Source organism: Haemorhous mexicanus, chromosome 8 (assembly GCF_027477595.1).
Source record: "Haemorhous mexicanus isolate bHaeMex1 chromosome 8, bHaeMex1.pri, whole genome shotgun sequence".
Lineage (NCBI taxonomy): Eukaryota > Metazoa > Chordata > Aves > Passeriformes > Fringillidae > Haemorhous > Haemorhous mexicanus.
Window position 1 is genome coordinate 16,301,225 of NC_082348.1, and position 17,784 is coordinate 16,319,008.

Here is a 17,784-nt window from a genome sequence, read left to right on the forward strand (position 1 = left end):
GGTGTAGCCAGCCAGCCAAGTTTAGGTTGCAAAACCCTTTATTACCCACGATGAACTCTTTTAGATAAAATCTCTTTTAGTGTGTGAAGATTTTTTCCACAGGAGCAGGACTGGACAGAAAATGAAACAAGAATTTAAAGAGTCACAGAAATTAAGAAAAATGAAATAAAAAAACCCCAACAAACCAAGATCTCAGAGCTGAGCATGAAGATAACTGCATGTTTCAGGTATGTTCTTGCTTTATAAAAGTGAGAAAAGGTTCAGCTCTCCTCCAACCTTATAAAATACAAAAGGCTAATCCTAATGATGATACTGAGCAGTTTAGCAATGCATAGTTTGTCAATCTTTGACTTAAAGAATTATTGTGATTCAACTTGAAATCTGATTTTAAAGTTACCTTAGAGCACTAAAATCAATACATGAAGAAGGACTTAAGCAGAAGAGCTTTCCTCTGATACACAATTTCCTAGTTATTTTTATCACATAAATACCTGGTAGAATTCAGTCCTTAGTACTAGAATTACTGCATCAACTGTGAAAAAAGGTGAACTTTAAACAAACACTGCCAAACTGAACATTTTAGTTTGCTCACCTCATATATGTGAACTTGCTCATTTGTTACAGCAAAAATTAATAGAACATTGTTCTGCACAAGTTTTTCAATTAATTGTCCAATTGTTGGATACTCCTGCAAACAAACAAAAGAGAGAGACACATAAATCTGTTTCTCATGTGGTTTCAGTTCCTATCTCCCATGAAAGACACATTCAACTGATCATAATGAACACTTAGTTCTCTGTGTAGTATAAACTTTAATTAGGAATACACATATACAAAATAAAAGATAGTGCATATAATTTCCTCATGTTGTTTTTAAAGAAACCCTTCTGTGAAAAATACAGAGCCAGATTCCATAGTGGGGGCTTTGGCTCAGTAGCATCTGTGTTGTACATACATATTTAATCCAAAGAACTACACTGCACCAGAGCAATGATATTTGTCCTACAATGAACACCATAGTGTAAATATTCAGTATTTTTGAACACTGAATCTTAAACTGGTAAGTTCTCATACAGGAACACTGTCCTGCAAATTCCTGAACTAGTCCTGAATTCACACTCTTTCAGGGAACATAATTAATGCAAATCTTGCCTTCTCTGCAGAAGGAAATACTGTTTAGTCTAATTCCATGGATGTTCCTGTTGTAGAAATCATATTTTTTCTTTTTTCTTTTCTGGTTATAATCTATCCTGATTCCATACAAACACACTGTTCTCTCTTTATTGAAACAAGTGGCTACAAATAAAATAGATTACATGAAATATCTGGGTTCCCCAGCTTTTACACATTTCAGTGCTAAAAGTGTAATTCAGTAATTTTCCAAGTTGTTTGCGTTAGTCTTTAAATGTCCAGAATGTGAGAGTGTACAAAATTTGTAGGTAGTTACCTGAACAGTTGACATGGAATATTCATTATTGTGGTCCAAATGACAGTTCCCATCATTAGGAATAACAATCCCTGCCAGTTTACTGTCCATCCCAAAATGGGAATCAGCGTCACTCACAAACACCAGCAAATGTAGAGAATCATTCCTCCAGCCAATTTTTTCCTGTCATTTAAAACACATCAGTTTAGCAAGCTATATTGCATCACAACATAGGAAAACAGCAAATTGGAGAACGGCGTCTCAAAATGAGACGCATCATTCTCAAGGAAGTATCAAAGGCAACACATGTCCTGAGAGATAATGTTCATTCCATTGTCTTTGGCTAACATTTTGTTTCCCCATCCCTGTGTTTAATAACATGGGTTGGCCATGTTCATGTCAATCTGCTTACTACTTTAAACATAGTTAATAAAAAATATTTAAACAGAAAAACACACACAGTAATTATACTGATATTTGGGCTTATTTATCCCTGGCAATTAAAAGGAAACTTAGACTAAAATATTGCAATATGCATGTTTTACTTGTACAGCCAAAAGTATTTTCACACAAATTTAATGAGGCTCTCGGTTTGTGTTAAAAATTTTTGAGAAAATAATCTGTCACTTTGAAATACCAGCATTTAATACTAGAAGAGATAATATATGTAATAATATTATACCTAGAAGTTTCAATTACCTTGCAAACAGCTGCCTGCATAATTGCATCAAATCCTCCCTCTGGAGTGTCTATATTAGCAGAAATTCGCTGTTCTTTCACAATTTCATTGAATTTTTCAGCATCATTGGTTAGTGGCAAAACATTTTTATATCCAAAGGTTGGTAAGCACTCGTAGGGTACACTTCTGCAAGAAAAGTGAGACAGCTTATGGATCATAGAGAGTGAAAAATCACTGGAATGACTGCTTCAGAGAGTTGCCTGGATTAGTTTTGGTCTTCTGTCTCTTGTCTCTGCCTGAGAGGAATTAGTGAAAAACCTGAGATAATTAAAGACCATTCAGTGTCTTGGGCAATGGAAAAAATCTGCATAAAGGCTGGGAAATGCCTCCTAGAGCAGAGTAATTCAGCCAGTTACCGACGTGCAGCCCTTGCCATGCCTCCTGCTGTGTCTTGATCTCATGTTTGGAAGAATATTGGGGTCTGTAGCTCCTTAATGGCACTCAGAGACAACCATCAAGGTGCTGCAGTCCTGCTCCAGGTTGCAGAGCCCAGCTTCTCCTCTACAGGTTAGCTAAGGGCTAGGCCAGCCAGGGGCTGGGGAGATTGCTAGACTTTAAGGGGGGAAAAAAGCAGGAGAACAGCATTGATGGCTAAGTGAAACTGGTATTCCATGTTGGGTTTGAGTTTGCAAATCCTCAGAGTAATTAATAAAATTCTTTTATAGATATTCTAGAAAATGAAAGAAATTAAAGAAAAATATAAAAATACAAGCCCCATTCCTTTTTGTTAACATATTGAACACATTTGTAACTAGCAGCAAAAGCTAAAAAGCAGACTCGCCCTCAGATTCCTCTATCCTAATAACTTAAGACTCAACAGAAGGATGATCAGAAGGTGAAACTAAAGAATGAAATCTTGTTCCACAAACCAACTCATTTACAGCTGGAGGAGGGGAGAGTTTCCAGTGAAGCTGCTGAAATTAATTTTAGCCTAAAGATTATGACAGTATTGGCATGCAAACAGATGTTGGGACTTTCCCTGCCTACCTGCAAGGGTTGTTTATTTCTGCAGCTGTAGTTTTGATAAATGGTGAAACTGGTTTTTCAACAAAAGATCCAAACCCCAGTCTAAAGTTGCTTGTCAGTTTTGACATCTCTTTGGAAAGAGTTGAACCCAGTTCTTTGATTGTATTCAGATCATCATCCATGGAAGCTGAAAGATCCATGAGGTAGTAGAGATCAATTGGATAATCCTCAGTCTGGCGAACCTTGATCTGTATTGTCTCTTCATGTCCTATTAGGGTCAGGGGAAAGTGGGATACATATCAGCACTTCTGTGCAGAAAACATGAGCAATGCCAATTTCTTCATAAACTTCAGTATGGTGACAATTATCTGGAATTTTAAACCACCAGTAGCATTAACATAAATATTTCAAAGATTGTTTGTCAACAAAAAAATCTCAAATAAGGGTCTGAAAAATTAAAAGTAGTTCTAATGTCTGGGGTTTTTTAAACAGTTCTTCAGTAATGCCATAACTACAGAATTAAAACTAATTGCTGCAATTTGAAAAAGTATGAAAACATCTCTTCAGAAGTATGCAGCTTTAGAAAATTTTGATATGAAGCTAATTAGAACTAGAGGTAGCACTTTGGGGTCCTATCATATCCTTAAAAAATTTCAACAAAGTGTACAGAGAGATTTTATTTTCAGTTCCAGCACTATGACCTGACCTAACTAAATGTCTCTTACTTTTTTTAATTCCAAATTTTCTCCAGGAAAAATTCAAATCTGAGGAACCCCAAGGTGGTTCTGGAATGCTACCATAAATGCTGCTGGTATCTTGTAAATCCTCAAAGCAAGATTTTATGTTGCCTCTGAGATACTCTGCCAGACCAGCAGGGGAGAGGCACAGGAGCTCAGCTGGGGAGGAGCCAGGGGCTTTCATTCTCTCCCTGCCACCTCACTGGCAAGAGAAGAGAGGATCTAAAAACATATATCCTTTTTTTTTATGACGTACCCAGCACTTCTGAAAATATTCTGAACGCAGCTGAACCTAGTTTTCATGTGATGAGTCAACAGATAATTTTGGACTCAACACAGGTTTTCATCTTTATTCTGTCAAGATATTTTTGAGCTTGTTCAACCCAAGAAGCTTCAGTTTATCACATTGTCTGAAATAAACCTATGATCTGTGACTTACCTGGTCGCAGCCTCAGAGTTAATTTCTGGGGAGAAATCTGTATGACACCAGAACTGTTCTCCTGGGATGATGCAGTTAGGGGATCATTTCTGTGAATTTCTACTTCTGAAATGGGAAACTCAATCAAATTCAGCTGGCATCCTTTGGACAAAAGATTTTCCAGGGTATCACACCTCCCATGAATTCCAGATGAGTCTGTGTAATTCTAATACAGACAAGAGAAGGAAGGGATGAGTTAAATGTTTTTACTGACTAGCCACCAGCACCTGCCCCACAAAAGGTCAGTCCAACTCAGGGAATGGAAACAAATATAAACACCTATATCTAGTTCTGCACTAGTTTGCATGTTTGTGCAAACTAGTGCAGAACTAGATGTAGGTGGCACAGAAACCCAAATTTGCCCTTCATGGGTCATGTCACACAGGTGTATAATTAATGTAACTTACACCGACTTGTTATCCTGGGAGAAACTGCTCTATTGTTGGGGAATGGGAATTGTGCCACTCACTGCATTTGGCTTCTCGCAGTACTGGGAATGGTAACACAAAGCCCCTCTGAGCCACTGGTTTTTCTGTCACAGGATTACGCCACAAATTCATCAGTCTTTCCTATACAGTTCAGAACTGCCAATTGAAACATGTCTCTCAATAAAAGAGGTCTTGCTGATAATAAACTCCCGGACTCTTGTGACAAACAGATTGTGGGTACCCAGTGTTTACTGGTTCTCTTTTTCTGACCTTCACTTTCTCCTCAGCTCTCATTGAACCTGTTCACTGAAGCAGGCATCAACTCCTTGTTCCTCTGCCTGATGCCCAGCAGTGACCACAGCCTGTCCCCACTGTTCCTCAGCACCAGTGGTGCTCTCAGCATCCCCACACCTAAATTTGGCCCAGCATCCTCCTTGACCTTCTACCAGCCAGAGGAAATCAAAAGCTTACAGATATCAATTGGATATCTCCCAGTTTATTGTCATTACTCAATTCAGAGCATTGATATGCATTCCCTCTCACAGCACTGCTACAGGGAGGGTACTAACCTCACATGGTGGTCAAGTTAATGGTTACTTTTACAAAGAGGCTTCTGTGCCTTATTACCATTTCCCAGAGCTATGTCTATAGTTCAGATTCTCAAAATCAGTCAGGTGTGTCCTAGAAACAGCTCTGGCCTGCAAGCCCTTTTGACCAAAGCCTGGGCAATGCCTGGCAGAATCAGCTCTGAAACATTCAGTTCCTGGCAGAGGTTCATGGGCCCATACCATGCATCTGCTCTTTTCTCCTAGATCTGGGCAAGCAACCCATGGATCAGCCATTAAGCCACAAATATTCTCATTCAGTCACTGAAAAACTTTCCATACAAAACAAAACAAATTTACTTTAAACCTATTAAAAACAGAACTATGACCTTTTTTCCTACCAAAATATCACCCTTCATGCCTGAAAATTGTCTGGGATCTTATATATTTTGGTGGAAGTGTTGAGGCACCTGCTGGGAACAGTGCTTTATTATTCTCCAGACTGAACCTGATGCTCAGGCAAAACTCTCACCCACTGCTTCTTGAATACAGCATACATAAATTACATGTGCCATTATAAACCTTTCACAGGGAGATCATATAATCTCCTTCAGTTACACAGTTTGTAACTTTTCAAAATGTGTGAAGAGACAGCCTCATATTTCAAATAATACAATTACAAAGTGTGTTCTTATCCTACAGAAAACAGTTTCTTTGGAGGTGCTTTTCTTTGCTCTGACACTAAAGCTCCTATGCCTTTTGCACGCTTGATCTGCTGTTTTCTAACAAAGAAATGAATGAGCTTATGAACAAAGAGGAAAAATCATGTTTACTACAGTGAAGTCTTCAAGAGTTCCACAGTTTTGTTTGGTTTGCTTTTGGGGTTTTTTAAAATCAATAAATTCTATTGGGTTCTTTTTTCCCTGAAAATACATGGCAGTAGTCAAAATTATGTGATCCAATATCAACAAAATCCTGTTTTATAGTACAGATATAAAAACTACTGCAAACACACTAATGTGGGGTGTTTTTTACCTCCATGGTAATATATTTTGCAAATGGCAAAAGATGTCTGTTTAGAATTTTTTTTAAAACATGCAGTTTTTTCTTTCTGAGCTATTTCATAAAGAGTATTTTAGTCCCATGCTGTGTCATATTGCTGTACCCAAAGCAAAAAAATCCTGTTAGTAGCAAAGGTGCAATCCAGAAACTAAAATGAAAAAGACTTTATTTCTCTAGTATTTCTGTCTTGTTGCAATAGCTGACTATCTTGTTAACACTAATGAACTAAGAGCTAGAATATTTACTATGAAGTGGAGAGATATTATTTAGCACCATTTATAGGAGAAAGTTTTAAAAGCAGAAACGTGAAGTCACTTCCCCAGGGTTGCACTGAAAATCTGGAACAAAGGTATAGGAAACAAATCCAGATACATTTTTAAGTCCAATGTTTTAGCCAAAACACATCTATATCATACGAATTATAAAGCTGAGATTATTGTCATACTTAAAATCAACCACAGATTAATAATTTCTAGATGGAAGTTTTACGTCTGCAAACTTTTACTCTGTTGATACCTGCAAACCTTCTGTTTACACTGTCTGGCTTGGCACGGAATCTGTAAGACACAGTCTGGCTTCTGACTTCGTGTCTGGTGCTTCACCATCAGTGCTGAGGGTGAGCCAGCCCTCAGGCTGATGACCTGAGACCCCCCCTATTTCTGCCTTAAATTTGGAAGGCTGATGTTTTCGTGGTTTTTTTCAAATGAGAAAACAAACAAACAAACAAACATCCTAACAACAATACAATGAATATCAAATCATGTAGAGTAAATTAAATTCCACTTCTGCTCCCCAGGAAGGCTTCGCTAAGCGCTGCATGCATTACAAAACCCTGGGCTGACCCAATTAAGTCAATACTTCATCATCACTCAGAGTGACTACAAAGACTTCAAGTCTTACTTTGAAATTTTTTTTTTTTTTTTTATCACTCTACCTCTTGCAAACACCAAGCGCAGTGTGGTCCGGAAAGCAAACAATCTTCACAAGTCACTGTGCTTTCCTGAGAACAGGTCCCTGAATTTAAATCCAAGAAGATAAAAGGCTGTTAATATTATGCTGAATCATTCAATTTATGAAGAAACTTGTCATTTAGAGAATGTGGGTGGTGAAAAAGGCACATATTTATCCATATTTAGGATTACTGATAAAATTTCTTCTTAACAGTAGTTCTATTGGTAAAAGATTAACTCTCCAATAAAGATTAAAACCTCAGAATTGCTGGCAATTAACATACCTCCTTTTGCGTGCTTTATGGGTGGTATTCACTTAGAACATGTTAACTTGTTCCCTCCAGTGCACCTGATAGAGTGTTACATGTGTTTCTGGTATGGTGTAGGCAAGTCATTTCCCACAAAGACAGGGATATTAAAAGAACAGATTTATGCTCACTCTGTATGCTTAATATTGCTTCACTCAGCTCTGTAGATACTTGATACGATTTTTGTCTATTGTGTAACTACCAGAGAAACACTCAGCCATATGTTATAATATGAAAGACTCTTAGCAGATCCAACTGTGATTAGTGAAAACAAAATTGCTCGAACGTCTGTCTCTTTCAAACCTGTTGTGCTATATAATGACCACCAAATTGTAGATGAAATGGCAATGCAGCTCTATAGCAGTCTGTCAAAGAAAGGTCATTAAATAGAAAGGAAAGATTAAATACAGAAGGCAGAAAGCTATTTCGTGTCAACTTCAAGCAAGAAACAATGCAAAATGGTTTTGAAATGGATCTCCCTGCCCCTGAGCCTTACCTTGCACATAGTTATTTCTTTGCAGAAATAGGAAACAGAGGCAAAGCAATTCAATCCCCATTCGTTTTCAGTGCTGGCTGCATGACAAAAAAATAATAGCTTGTTAATTATCGTCTGCATAAAGGTAGAATGTTGTAAAAACCATGCATTCCTGGAGGGTATGTTTTCAGATGTCACGTACACCGGATCGCGAGGAAACTTCAACCCCAGCGGGACGGACCATGAACAAAAGTGAAAACAAGGGCTACCTGGGCAGGTAGAGAGGACAAGCTGTGCACACAGTAACGTGAACATGGTTATCACTTCCTTGTTTTCCTGGACTCCTTATAAGGCATACAGGGAAAATTCATTCAGGTGAAGTTTTTCTGTCAGTCCCAGTCACTCCGGGTCCTAGAGCAGCCCAGCCCAGAGACCGTGTTTGCGCTGTACAACAACCCTTCTAAAGCTCCTTCAAAAGCCACCTTTAATTGTGCCCCTAGGGGAGATGGATCATCAAGATTGCCAAGTGAGTATACCTGGAGAAAAGAAAAAATCCCAGTTTTTCAGATTTCCTAATGTGGAGGGAAACTCATAAAGGCAATTGTGAAGGAAAAAACCCAAACTAATCACAGATTAAAACTGAGGACTTTGCTTCAGTACTTCAAGATACCAAGCACATTGATTTTATTAATATTCCAAACTGAAAGGGAAATGCTGCAGTTGTAGATTTATTTTAATATCTAGAAGGAGGAATAATTTCATTCCCAGTACAGCAACTGACTTGAAAAAAGAATCATGTCAGCCTTAACTCTGCCTAATAAGTGGCCGAATGTTCTGCAGCACAGAGAAAACTGCATAACAAGTTATTGCTGTCTCTCCTCCAACATCCCAGCCTGAAATGAACGCAAAATATGTATTTCTTACCACCTTATTAAAAGGAAATAAAATTCCTTATTTTGGGATTTCTTGTCTTCACATCTTTTATGCTCTGCTATTGCCTGTTTTAAAAATAAATTTTCAAGACAAGTCCTGTTTTTTCATAAGTATTTGCAACAGTCAAAGTAGGGATGGGTCTGTATTAGTTAAATTCAACATGCCTGAAACATTCCTGGGCATTGAGGCCAACTGGCACAGAAAGACCTGAGTTTATGATTGCAAAGCACCTATTGGGACCATTCTAGCAACCAAATTGCGCCTAGAAATTGTTTACAGTGAGTGTTGATTGGAAGAGGTCAAATTCATGCCAGGGAGCGTTTTAACAGTCTAATAGCATAGACAATCTCATTCTAGTGCCTGGAAATATTCCCAGGCACATCCAATTTATTAGTGTTTACACAGACTATGGGTAGTTTCAATAGCAAATCACACTGGATTACATCAGGACTACCTTTGCTCTGCCCTTGCGTTCCCACCCCTTTGCTCTCACTAGTCATCGCTCATGTCCAAACTCGCCGCGTCTCAAACTGATCCAAACAAAACCCAATCACCTTCGGTGGGGAAGGTGGAGGGCTGCTTTTCATCTGGTTTTGTCCCTTAAACCCTATGGCTGCCCAGTCCAGAGTTCAAGCCAGAACTGGCAGGAAAGGTGAGAATATGTTAGGCCAAATTTAGCCCAGTTTAGGCTGTTGTGGAACCATATCTTAACATTTCTATTTACAACAACATTCCTAAATCTCCTTCAACTGCTCTTTATGCCTCAGAGTGCCCTTTGTAAAGGACTTGCTCAGCTACAGCAATTTTCTGTGGCATGAAAAAAGCATTGATTAGATTATGTTCCCTCAGTTTGTGAAGACACAACTCTGTGAGAACACTCTATGTAATTACATAAGGTCAAAAAGAAGTGGAATCAACCAAAAGTGTTTGCTCTTGCTAAGAAAAACATCCTCCTGCAATATGCCACTCAAATATCCTACTTCCCTGGGTCTGACTGACATTTGTGCATGTGTCCTTTAAGATTGTTACTCTGTCTACAGCCACGCAGCCCCCCAAAACTCAGTGCTTTCTCTTTCAGTGTAGAACATCACCTTGTAGCTCTTACGGGCTACTGACCCCTGGTAACAGCAACACTCCAAAGCACAGGGCTTGGTGGCAGTGCTTCAGCCACCAGCAGTGTCTCAAACTAAGGACCAGCCAACTGAACAGCTGGCAATTAACAAACAAAATACTTATTCTTGGATTCAAGATATCAAACTTTGAAGTAGAGAGAGAATTAGTAATACAACCTAAATAAAACTTACAAATTCTATTTGATATAATCAGTTCCCCACTTGCTTGTGAGGTAATATTTTATATAGGTCTTGGCAAGAATGGCATGGCTGGAGGCTAAATGCCTGCCCCTGAGTGAGGTGGCTGCCAAAGACTATCTGAATTAAGCCTTTCCTGAATAAAATAGCTACGTTTCTGCAAATTATTAGGAATCTATTAGATTATTAAGAGATCTGTTAGATCTCCCTGGATTGTCTGGAGAGAGCAGAGAAGGAAAAGAAAGTAGCAGAACAAACAACAACAAAAACAGACAAGGAAAAATAATTGAGAGCAGGAGCCTAAGAGAGGTCCTGAAAGAGAGACAGTGTGCACCAAGAGTAAACCTTGGGCAAGGTAAGAATACCCAGACAGGAAGCAGACAGATGATTCTTGTTTTGAAACATCGCCTATGAAAATGAAAGGTAAGTTGACCAGGAAGTTCCTCTACTAGATCAATGCTTTGTTTGTTTTAATTATCACTAGAAGAGTAGAATCTCAATCTGGAGTAGCCATGCTGATGTGGGAAGCATGTGTGAAATGCTTTGGGGTGATGGCATTACTTGATTTAACAGCAGGGTTCCCGTTCTTCATAAGTTTTTTAATACAAATTAAAGACATTGGTTCAATGAGATACAACAAAAAAGAAGTTTATCGTACAGAAAGAACAAAACTTTGATTGTTTCCATCAGCCACTATATAATTTCAGAGCAAATTCTGGTCTCTGTTAAATCAGAGTTACAGTTTTTAAATGACACATCAGAAAACAGCTGTTTATCACTCCATTCCTGGCACAAATGCAGCCCTGATCTCTCAGCTTCACACACAAGCCAGCTCTTGATTCCCCGTGATCTAGTCATGCACACTCACACCCTGAAAGCCTGGAAAAACATGGAACAATTTAAAGCCTGAATGTCCCCTAGCTGAGATGGTTCCCAATATTCACAAAGGTGCAGGGAGGCACCTCTTGCGCTTGAGAACAGCTTTCTCAAGTTAGTGAGGTAGAGTCTCCCTTCTCTCCACCCTTTTCCTACTCATCAGTGCATCTGGGAGAGGCAAAGGGCTGCACTCCTTAGGTCAGAGGCAGGTTGGTTCTTTGTACTTGAATCATCTGGTGACTTTATTCTCTGGCTGGCTGGCTTCCCAATCAAACCCTCAAAGCTCCTGACAATCTCTAGCAGGGAATCAGAGTAGACTTTAAGACTTCAGTCAAACTTTTTAACCTGAAAGGTAGTAAGTGAAGATTCTACAAAAGTCTGCAGGTTGAAACACCTCTCTCCCAAAGAAGACATAGGTTCCATAGCTGCATAGTCAAGTGCTTCCATGCTCTTGGGCCAGCAGAAATGGAAAGCATTTTCTATGGAGAGTCTGCACAGAAATAGATGCCCCAGCAGCCCAACAGACCCAGTTCCAAAGAACAGCAATGGCAGATGTTTCAGAGGATGCCTGTCAGCTAGCTAAACAATGAAGGCTGAAAAAAGTTTCTAAGCTTGAAACTTTGATTCATCTTTAAGGAGCTAGAGATGATGTGAGTATCCACACAGTGGTGTGAGAGTTCTGCCCACAGGCCAGTCCAGCACAAACAGAAACCACACACAAGTACTGCACAGACACTGCAAGGACTGTCCTGTGTCTGTCTCTTCTGCAGTACAGATCTGACAATGCTTTTGGGAGAGCTGGCAAAAGCATTTCAAGAGGAAGCAACAACCCCTAATGAACAGTTGTATTTAATGGGGAAATTCACAGTGAAGGTGAAAGTAACAAATCAGCAAAATCAGAAACTTTTGCTTCTTTAATTATTTTGTGGCTTTTGGTTTTTTTTTTTTAGTTGATATATCTGCTCTCTCTTTCTTTATTAATCATCATGGTGGGACATGGGTATTGCTCCAACAGAAAATGACATCTATTCAAAGAAACTGCTGTAAGCATTTGAGTCCTGTATGAATGACCTGGAGCTTGCTGAAAGCAAAGATCTGAACATACAGCGATGGAGCTGCTTCATTCCAGCTCCTGTGTTTTGGGGTGTACTAATATCACATCCCATTAGGGGCCTATGACCAAAACACCTCCACAGAGCCCAGAGAAATGTGGTCTCTCCTACCCTCCAGGTGCTGTTTGCAAGCGTGGTTACACATGATGGAGTGCAGTTTTGGAAGAAGTGAGGGTGTCTGTAGCCTCTTCTGGAGGGTCACAGGAGATGGAGAATCACACAGAGGAGAGGAATTTTTCCCTCCAGCTCTGAGCAAAACAAGGTGTTGGGAATTGGTGACTCAGGTTGTGATTCATGCTCTGGTCTCCTCTTGTTTCCCGAGCAGCGCTGCTGTTAGAGGAGGGCAGGGAATGAAGTCAACAACCTGTCTCTGAACGAGCAGAGGGGCAGAGGAGGGAGGAGGGACTGCTCTCCAACTGTACAGCGAGCAGCAGGCAGGAAACTCAGGGTGTTTTCTACTTGCATTCACCTTGCCCACAGCTCTGACCTGGCTGTCTCCAGCCAAGGGCGTGAGGAAACTTTGTTCTCAGTGTTTTTGGCATGGGTGAGCAACGTGAAAGATTTGTTTGCTTTTCAGATTTGAAAACACTCTCACACTCAAAGAGAAACAATCAGACCTCTGAACTGCAGAAAAGCTCAGGTGGAACTCGTAGGAAAATGGAGTGGGACTGCCAACCAGCCCACGACACTCAAATCATGCTGGGGACTTCCACACATCCCACCAAATCTCACTTGGTTTTTGTTTGCTTTTCTTGGTTACATGGCACTCCTTGCTTTCCCTGCACTATAAGAATGTGGGGCAAAGACAGCAGAGCAAGATCAGTGCAGGTGGATGATCAAGCTGGGGATGGGAACTACACTGAGCTCCACAGCTCCTCAGACCCCTGCACTTTAGCTGAAGAGCTTTTCATAACTTGCTTTGTTCAGATTAATGCTAAATTCAAACCAGACCTGCAGGCCCCATCACAAAAGGGACAAGGTGATGGCCTTGCTGTTGCAACAGCCCCAAGGGAAGGGCAACCCTGTATCCCAGCCCTGCAGCAGGCCAGGCTTGCTTTTGGAAAAGCCTGTAAGGTTGGGTAAACACAGTGACTTCAGTCCTGACCACCCTTATGTAAATTCTAAACTATGGAGCTGAGATTAAATCACTTGAAAAAAAGTGATTCTGCTCTGGTTGTACTCACAGAAAATAATTTTATAACTGACCTTCCTGTGCTTAGACAGAGGTATAGTGCTTTGTTAAAACACAGAGTTTGAATAAGGGTGTTTTAGAATAACCAAAACAGATAAGAATGCTTAGTGTAGCCAAGCAGCTGCTAAATACTGAGGAGAGTGGGCTCAGGTACTGCACGAAAGCAGCTCCATTTCTGGAGGCTCCTGGAGCTGTTCTGGGCTGGGCCAGTTTGGTTCCATTTCCAGACACCCAGCACTCAGGCTGCGCGTCCTCGCCAGTGGCTGCCGGCACTTTTTGGGAAAAGAGCAGAATTTTTGGTTTCAGAAGCCTTTTGTGCAGAGTGCTGCCATCTTATGGCTACTGTGCTCCTCTGGAGGAGGAAAATGAGCACTCAAACTCACGTGGGAAAAAGGTGATACTGAGAGTCCTATTACCTTTTAACAATATTTTGCTTTGTGACTTATATAAAAACCTTTGGAGATAGTCACATCTTTGTAAAACTCTGTATTCACTTATATTAGAATTTTAATTTGTTGCATCCTTTTTTCAAATTCCATCTCTCACATTAAAAAAAACATTACTATAACATTGTCTTTGTTATAAGCTTGGGTACAAGCTTCTGAAGTGTCAGGAGTCATTTGCAATATCTTTATCAGTGTAAATTATTACTGCACTTTATAAATCTTGCCTTAATCTTACATGTTTCTTCTGAAAGCAGGAAGGAAATTTAAACCAACAGTGTCTGCTCACATGCAAACAGGAACATTGGAAAAACAATATTATACAGAATGATTGCTGCTTCTACAATTCTTAAAGTACTCGTCAGAACTGCCAATATTAAATACCTAATAAACCCATGCAAAACTAGAAATATATAAATAGAGCTGCCTCTAAATAAAAATAAAATCAAACTAAATCAATTCCAAGTATTTTGCTGAATAATACCAAACGAATAAGGCAGAGCAGGTTTTCTTTAACACTGTTTTCCAAGAGTTCAAAATTATTAATCATGTAAATGCTGTCAATAATATTAGATCCACTGATACCTCATCCTTCTTATCTCATGTTTATTGTGCTCTAGTTTGACACTTAACAAACAGATTTATCAAAATTTTAAACCAATCTTTAAAAATAGTTAATTCTTAACATTTTTGAAGCATGTCAGTATGACACAGGCCAAAGAGTCATGTTTTCTATTGGAACCAATAAATCAACAGAAATTGCAAAAAAATACTACCACCACAGGAATATAAAGGAGAGGGCACAACGCTGCAAAGGCCCTTGAAGATACTGAAAATGTGTCCTTTCACCTTACAGAGCTGTCTTAATGAACTTATGGAAATCCATCCTAAGTCTTGTCAGACTGCTTGACTCTGGCAGAGAGGCAAAGAGAAAGTGGCTCTACTCACCTTTATGCAAGAGGTACGTGAATTCTATCATCCAATTAGCAAACAAATAACTTCCATTTTACTGTGATACCCACACCTACAGTGGTTTGTCCCTGTCACTCTTACTAGAAGACTGTTTCAGAGACTTTGCTCTTCTCATGGCTGGAAACTGCCTCAGCTCCAGCCTGGATGGACTAACTTTCAATATATATCCATTTATTTTAATGACAACATTGTCTGGCAACTTAAATAGCTTCTTTCCTCCCTAGTATTTGCCCTGCCCTTCTTTCCCCTCCCCTTGATGTATTTATGGAGAGCAATTGTATATCCCTCATTCTTTGTTTTGTGCAGTACTGCTTTTCTGCGTTTCCTTCAGTGTACTTTCCTAATTATGGCTGACAGACTGTTCTCAGTACCCAGAGGAGCCTCCTACAATGGTGTTTGTGCCCAGGTGTCCCTTTTTTAAACCTTCATGATATCTAAGGAGGATCATTTTAGCTTTTTCCATGGCTCCCCCTCAGTTCTCTCAGGATCCTTCCATGACTGACCAAGATATTCTGGTCTTTCTCTTACCCAGCCAACTCGCCACAATTTACAACAGAAATAATTTCCACCTCAGTCTGGATGTGATCCAGCACTTGCACTATTAAATTCTACCTGACACCTCCAGGTCCCTGTCCCTTCATAGTTTTCTATATTTTATCTTCACACAATTGTTTATTATTTCTTGCAAAATGCATACAAAATTTCCAGATTACTAAAGTAAGCTAATGAAGGTGTAGATGCCAGGTTACTTTTTCCTCTGCCTTTACTCTCTCCTTTGTTTTGAGAGATCTTTAAAGCAAAACTTGATCCTTCACCTGAAAATTTATTTTTTCTCCTTTGAGCAATTTAGGATGGATAACAAACACCACTTCACTATGAGCCTACTGCATCTTGTCAATAAATTTTTCAAGTCTGTAGATGTTAGCTTTTATGTCTACAGATGCTTCCATTTTTCTCTAAGATCTGGACCATCATCTTTACAGAAAAAAAGAAAGAGCATTTTTTTGGTTTGGGCAGTACATACACAGTCTTTAATCTCTACCAGAGAGTACTTGCCACCTACCAGACTCCCTTTTCCTTGTGTGACAGGAGAAACTTTCACTTTTTCAAATATTGTTACAGATGGTATGTCTGCAAACTTGACAGATCTGACTGCACCCTCCGCTTCCAGGTTCCCAAAATACCATTTCCACTGATGATCTGGTATGGTGGGGGCTTTCACTCTCTTTGCTAACTCCTAATATTTTTATTTCTTTTTTAAGGATTTGTAAGGTGCTAGCACTCTTCATTGTCTCCTTATGGGACAAATTACATATATTAAATTATTATTTAAATTAAATTTTAATAGGTTTGGAGCCTTCATCCAATTAATATCACTAATTCCTTTAGGTACAATACTTCAAAAGGACAAATGTTGAGAAGCCAACAGGCCTATTCTTGTTCATTCTTTCATTTATTTTCAATTTAACCATGTTGGGATAACTTTAGCTAGGTTATTTTCTACAACCAGCTGCTCTATGTCATCACTACCTAACAAAGATCACCTAGAATAGCATCATGGTAGCCCAGTGACTGCTTGCTGATGAAATCTGCCAGCTATTACACCCTGGAATAACTGGCTCTGCTGTTATCAGCAACATTTGCTTTGTACTCTATTTCTGAGGAGTTAAAATCTCCCGCAGTGAGGCAATGCTTGAGAGCTTCTCTTTCATGCTTGCAGCCATCTGAGTTAGACCTCTCTGGAAAATGTTGCTCCTTAGTGGCCTTTCAGAGGAGCTTTAGCTGGACAGATTCCATTCTGCCTGGGCCACCTCTCTCTGGATTTATTTCTAGTTTTCTCCAAAGACTACACATTAGTTTTGGTGTGTTTCAGTCATAGATCACCCATCCACCATCCTTCACTAACTGTGGAAGATTTGGGGTCACCTTGGATCCTGCAGCTCTAGCCTGCATTTGCAGGTTTTGTACACAAACTTCTCAGCTCATCTTCCATGACAATGTGCAAATTATTTTTAAAGTGTCACATCCCTTTTATTCCTAACACCCAGGCCACACACACCACATTCCCACTCATGGACATGTCAGTGTCCATTTTTCTCCCATCTGATATTTCTTTCTCCCTAACTTATTCACCAAGCTTTGCTTTTCAGAACCAGGCATCAAAATTACTTACAAGTGTCCCCCAACATCCTCTCCTATTTCTTAGAATTCCTTTACTTATTATACTGATGTGTGTGTATATATATGTATATGCTGTTATCATCAATTATTTTGTAACACGCTACATGATGTGTTGTGTTATAATGATGCCAATTATAGCAATCTTGGTTCCAGAAAATCAGTGCCATGTTTGCTCCAACAGAGTTCATCCAGTTTGTGTGAAAAATCCTCCTTCTCAAAAGCTAAATTCCTTACAACACTCCTTATAACACCAATTCTTAAGACATCTGCTGCTCTTTATTATCTTGCATGCTTTAACACACCCTCTTCAGGAATGAAACCCTGCAGTGGAAGCTTTTCCTTCAGGACAAACTTACTCACACAGATTTCCTCTGTTTTTTGTTCTTTCCACAGCTCATTCCTTTAGTTTTTTATCCTACAATGTGATCTGATAGTTATATTTCATCCCATAGATGATTGCACTGCCAGTGGCACTAAAACAGCTTCTGTTTTATAAATGGAATAAATAATAAACTGCTTGCACATACTGTGTGTGTGTTTTCCTGGAATGCAATCACTTTAGCTTAAAACTATGCTCAATACTGCTGAACTTATATTTATGAGGCAGTTTTAAAATAGTTTCTGTTAAAATAAGTATTTTTGCATGAAAGA

The 17,784-nt window shown here is 39.4% G+C and overlaps 1 protein-coding gene across 2 annotated transcripts in view; it reads right to left on the reverse strand.

The window, feature by feature from the left end:
- Window positions 1–8,461, reverse strand: part of ITGB6 (integrin subunit beta 6) — a 33,290-nt gene extending 24,829 nt beyond the window's left edge. Inside the window, exons 1-8 of one of the 2 annotated variants that reach the window (XM_059852938.1) lie at window positions 8,384–8,461; window positions 8,136–8,212; window positions 7,316–7,395; window positions 4,308–4,512; window positions 3,153–3,399; window positions 2,126–2,291; window positions 1,448–1,609; window positions 593–688 (exon numbers count right to left, since the gene is read on the reverse strand). In XM_059852938.1, coding sequence (XP_059708921.1) covers window positions 593–688; window positions 1,448–1,609; window positions 2,126–2,291; window positions 3,153–3,399; window positions 4,308–4,512; window positions 7,316–7,395; window positions 8,136–8,196 — 1,017 coding nt within the window. In that variant the 5' untranslated portion in view covers window positions 8,197–8,212; window positions 8,384–8,461. Of the gene's footprint in view, window positions 1–592; window positions 689–1,447; window positions 1,610–2,125; window positions 2,292–3,152; window positions 3,400–4,307; window positions 4,513–7,315; window positions 7,396–8,135; window positions 8,213–8,316 lie in introns of both variants that reach the window. The other variant, XM_059852937.1, reaches the window with a different exon arrangement.
- Window positions 8,462–17,784: the final 9,323 nt, after the last annotated feature.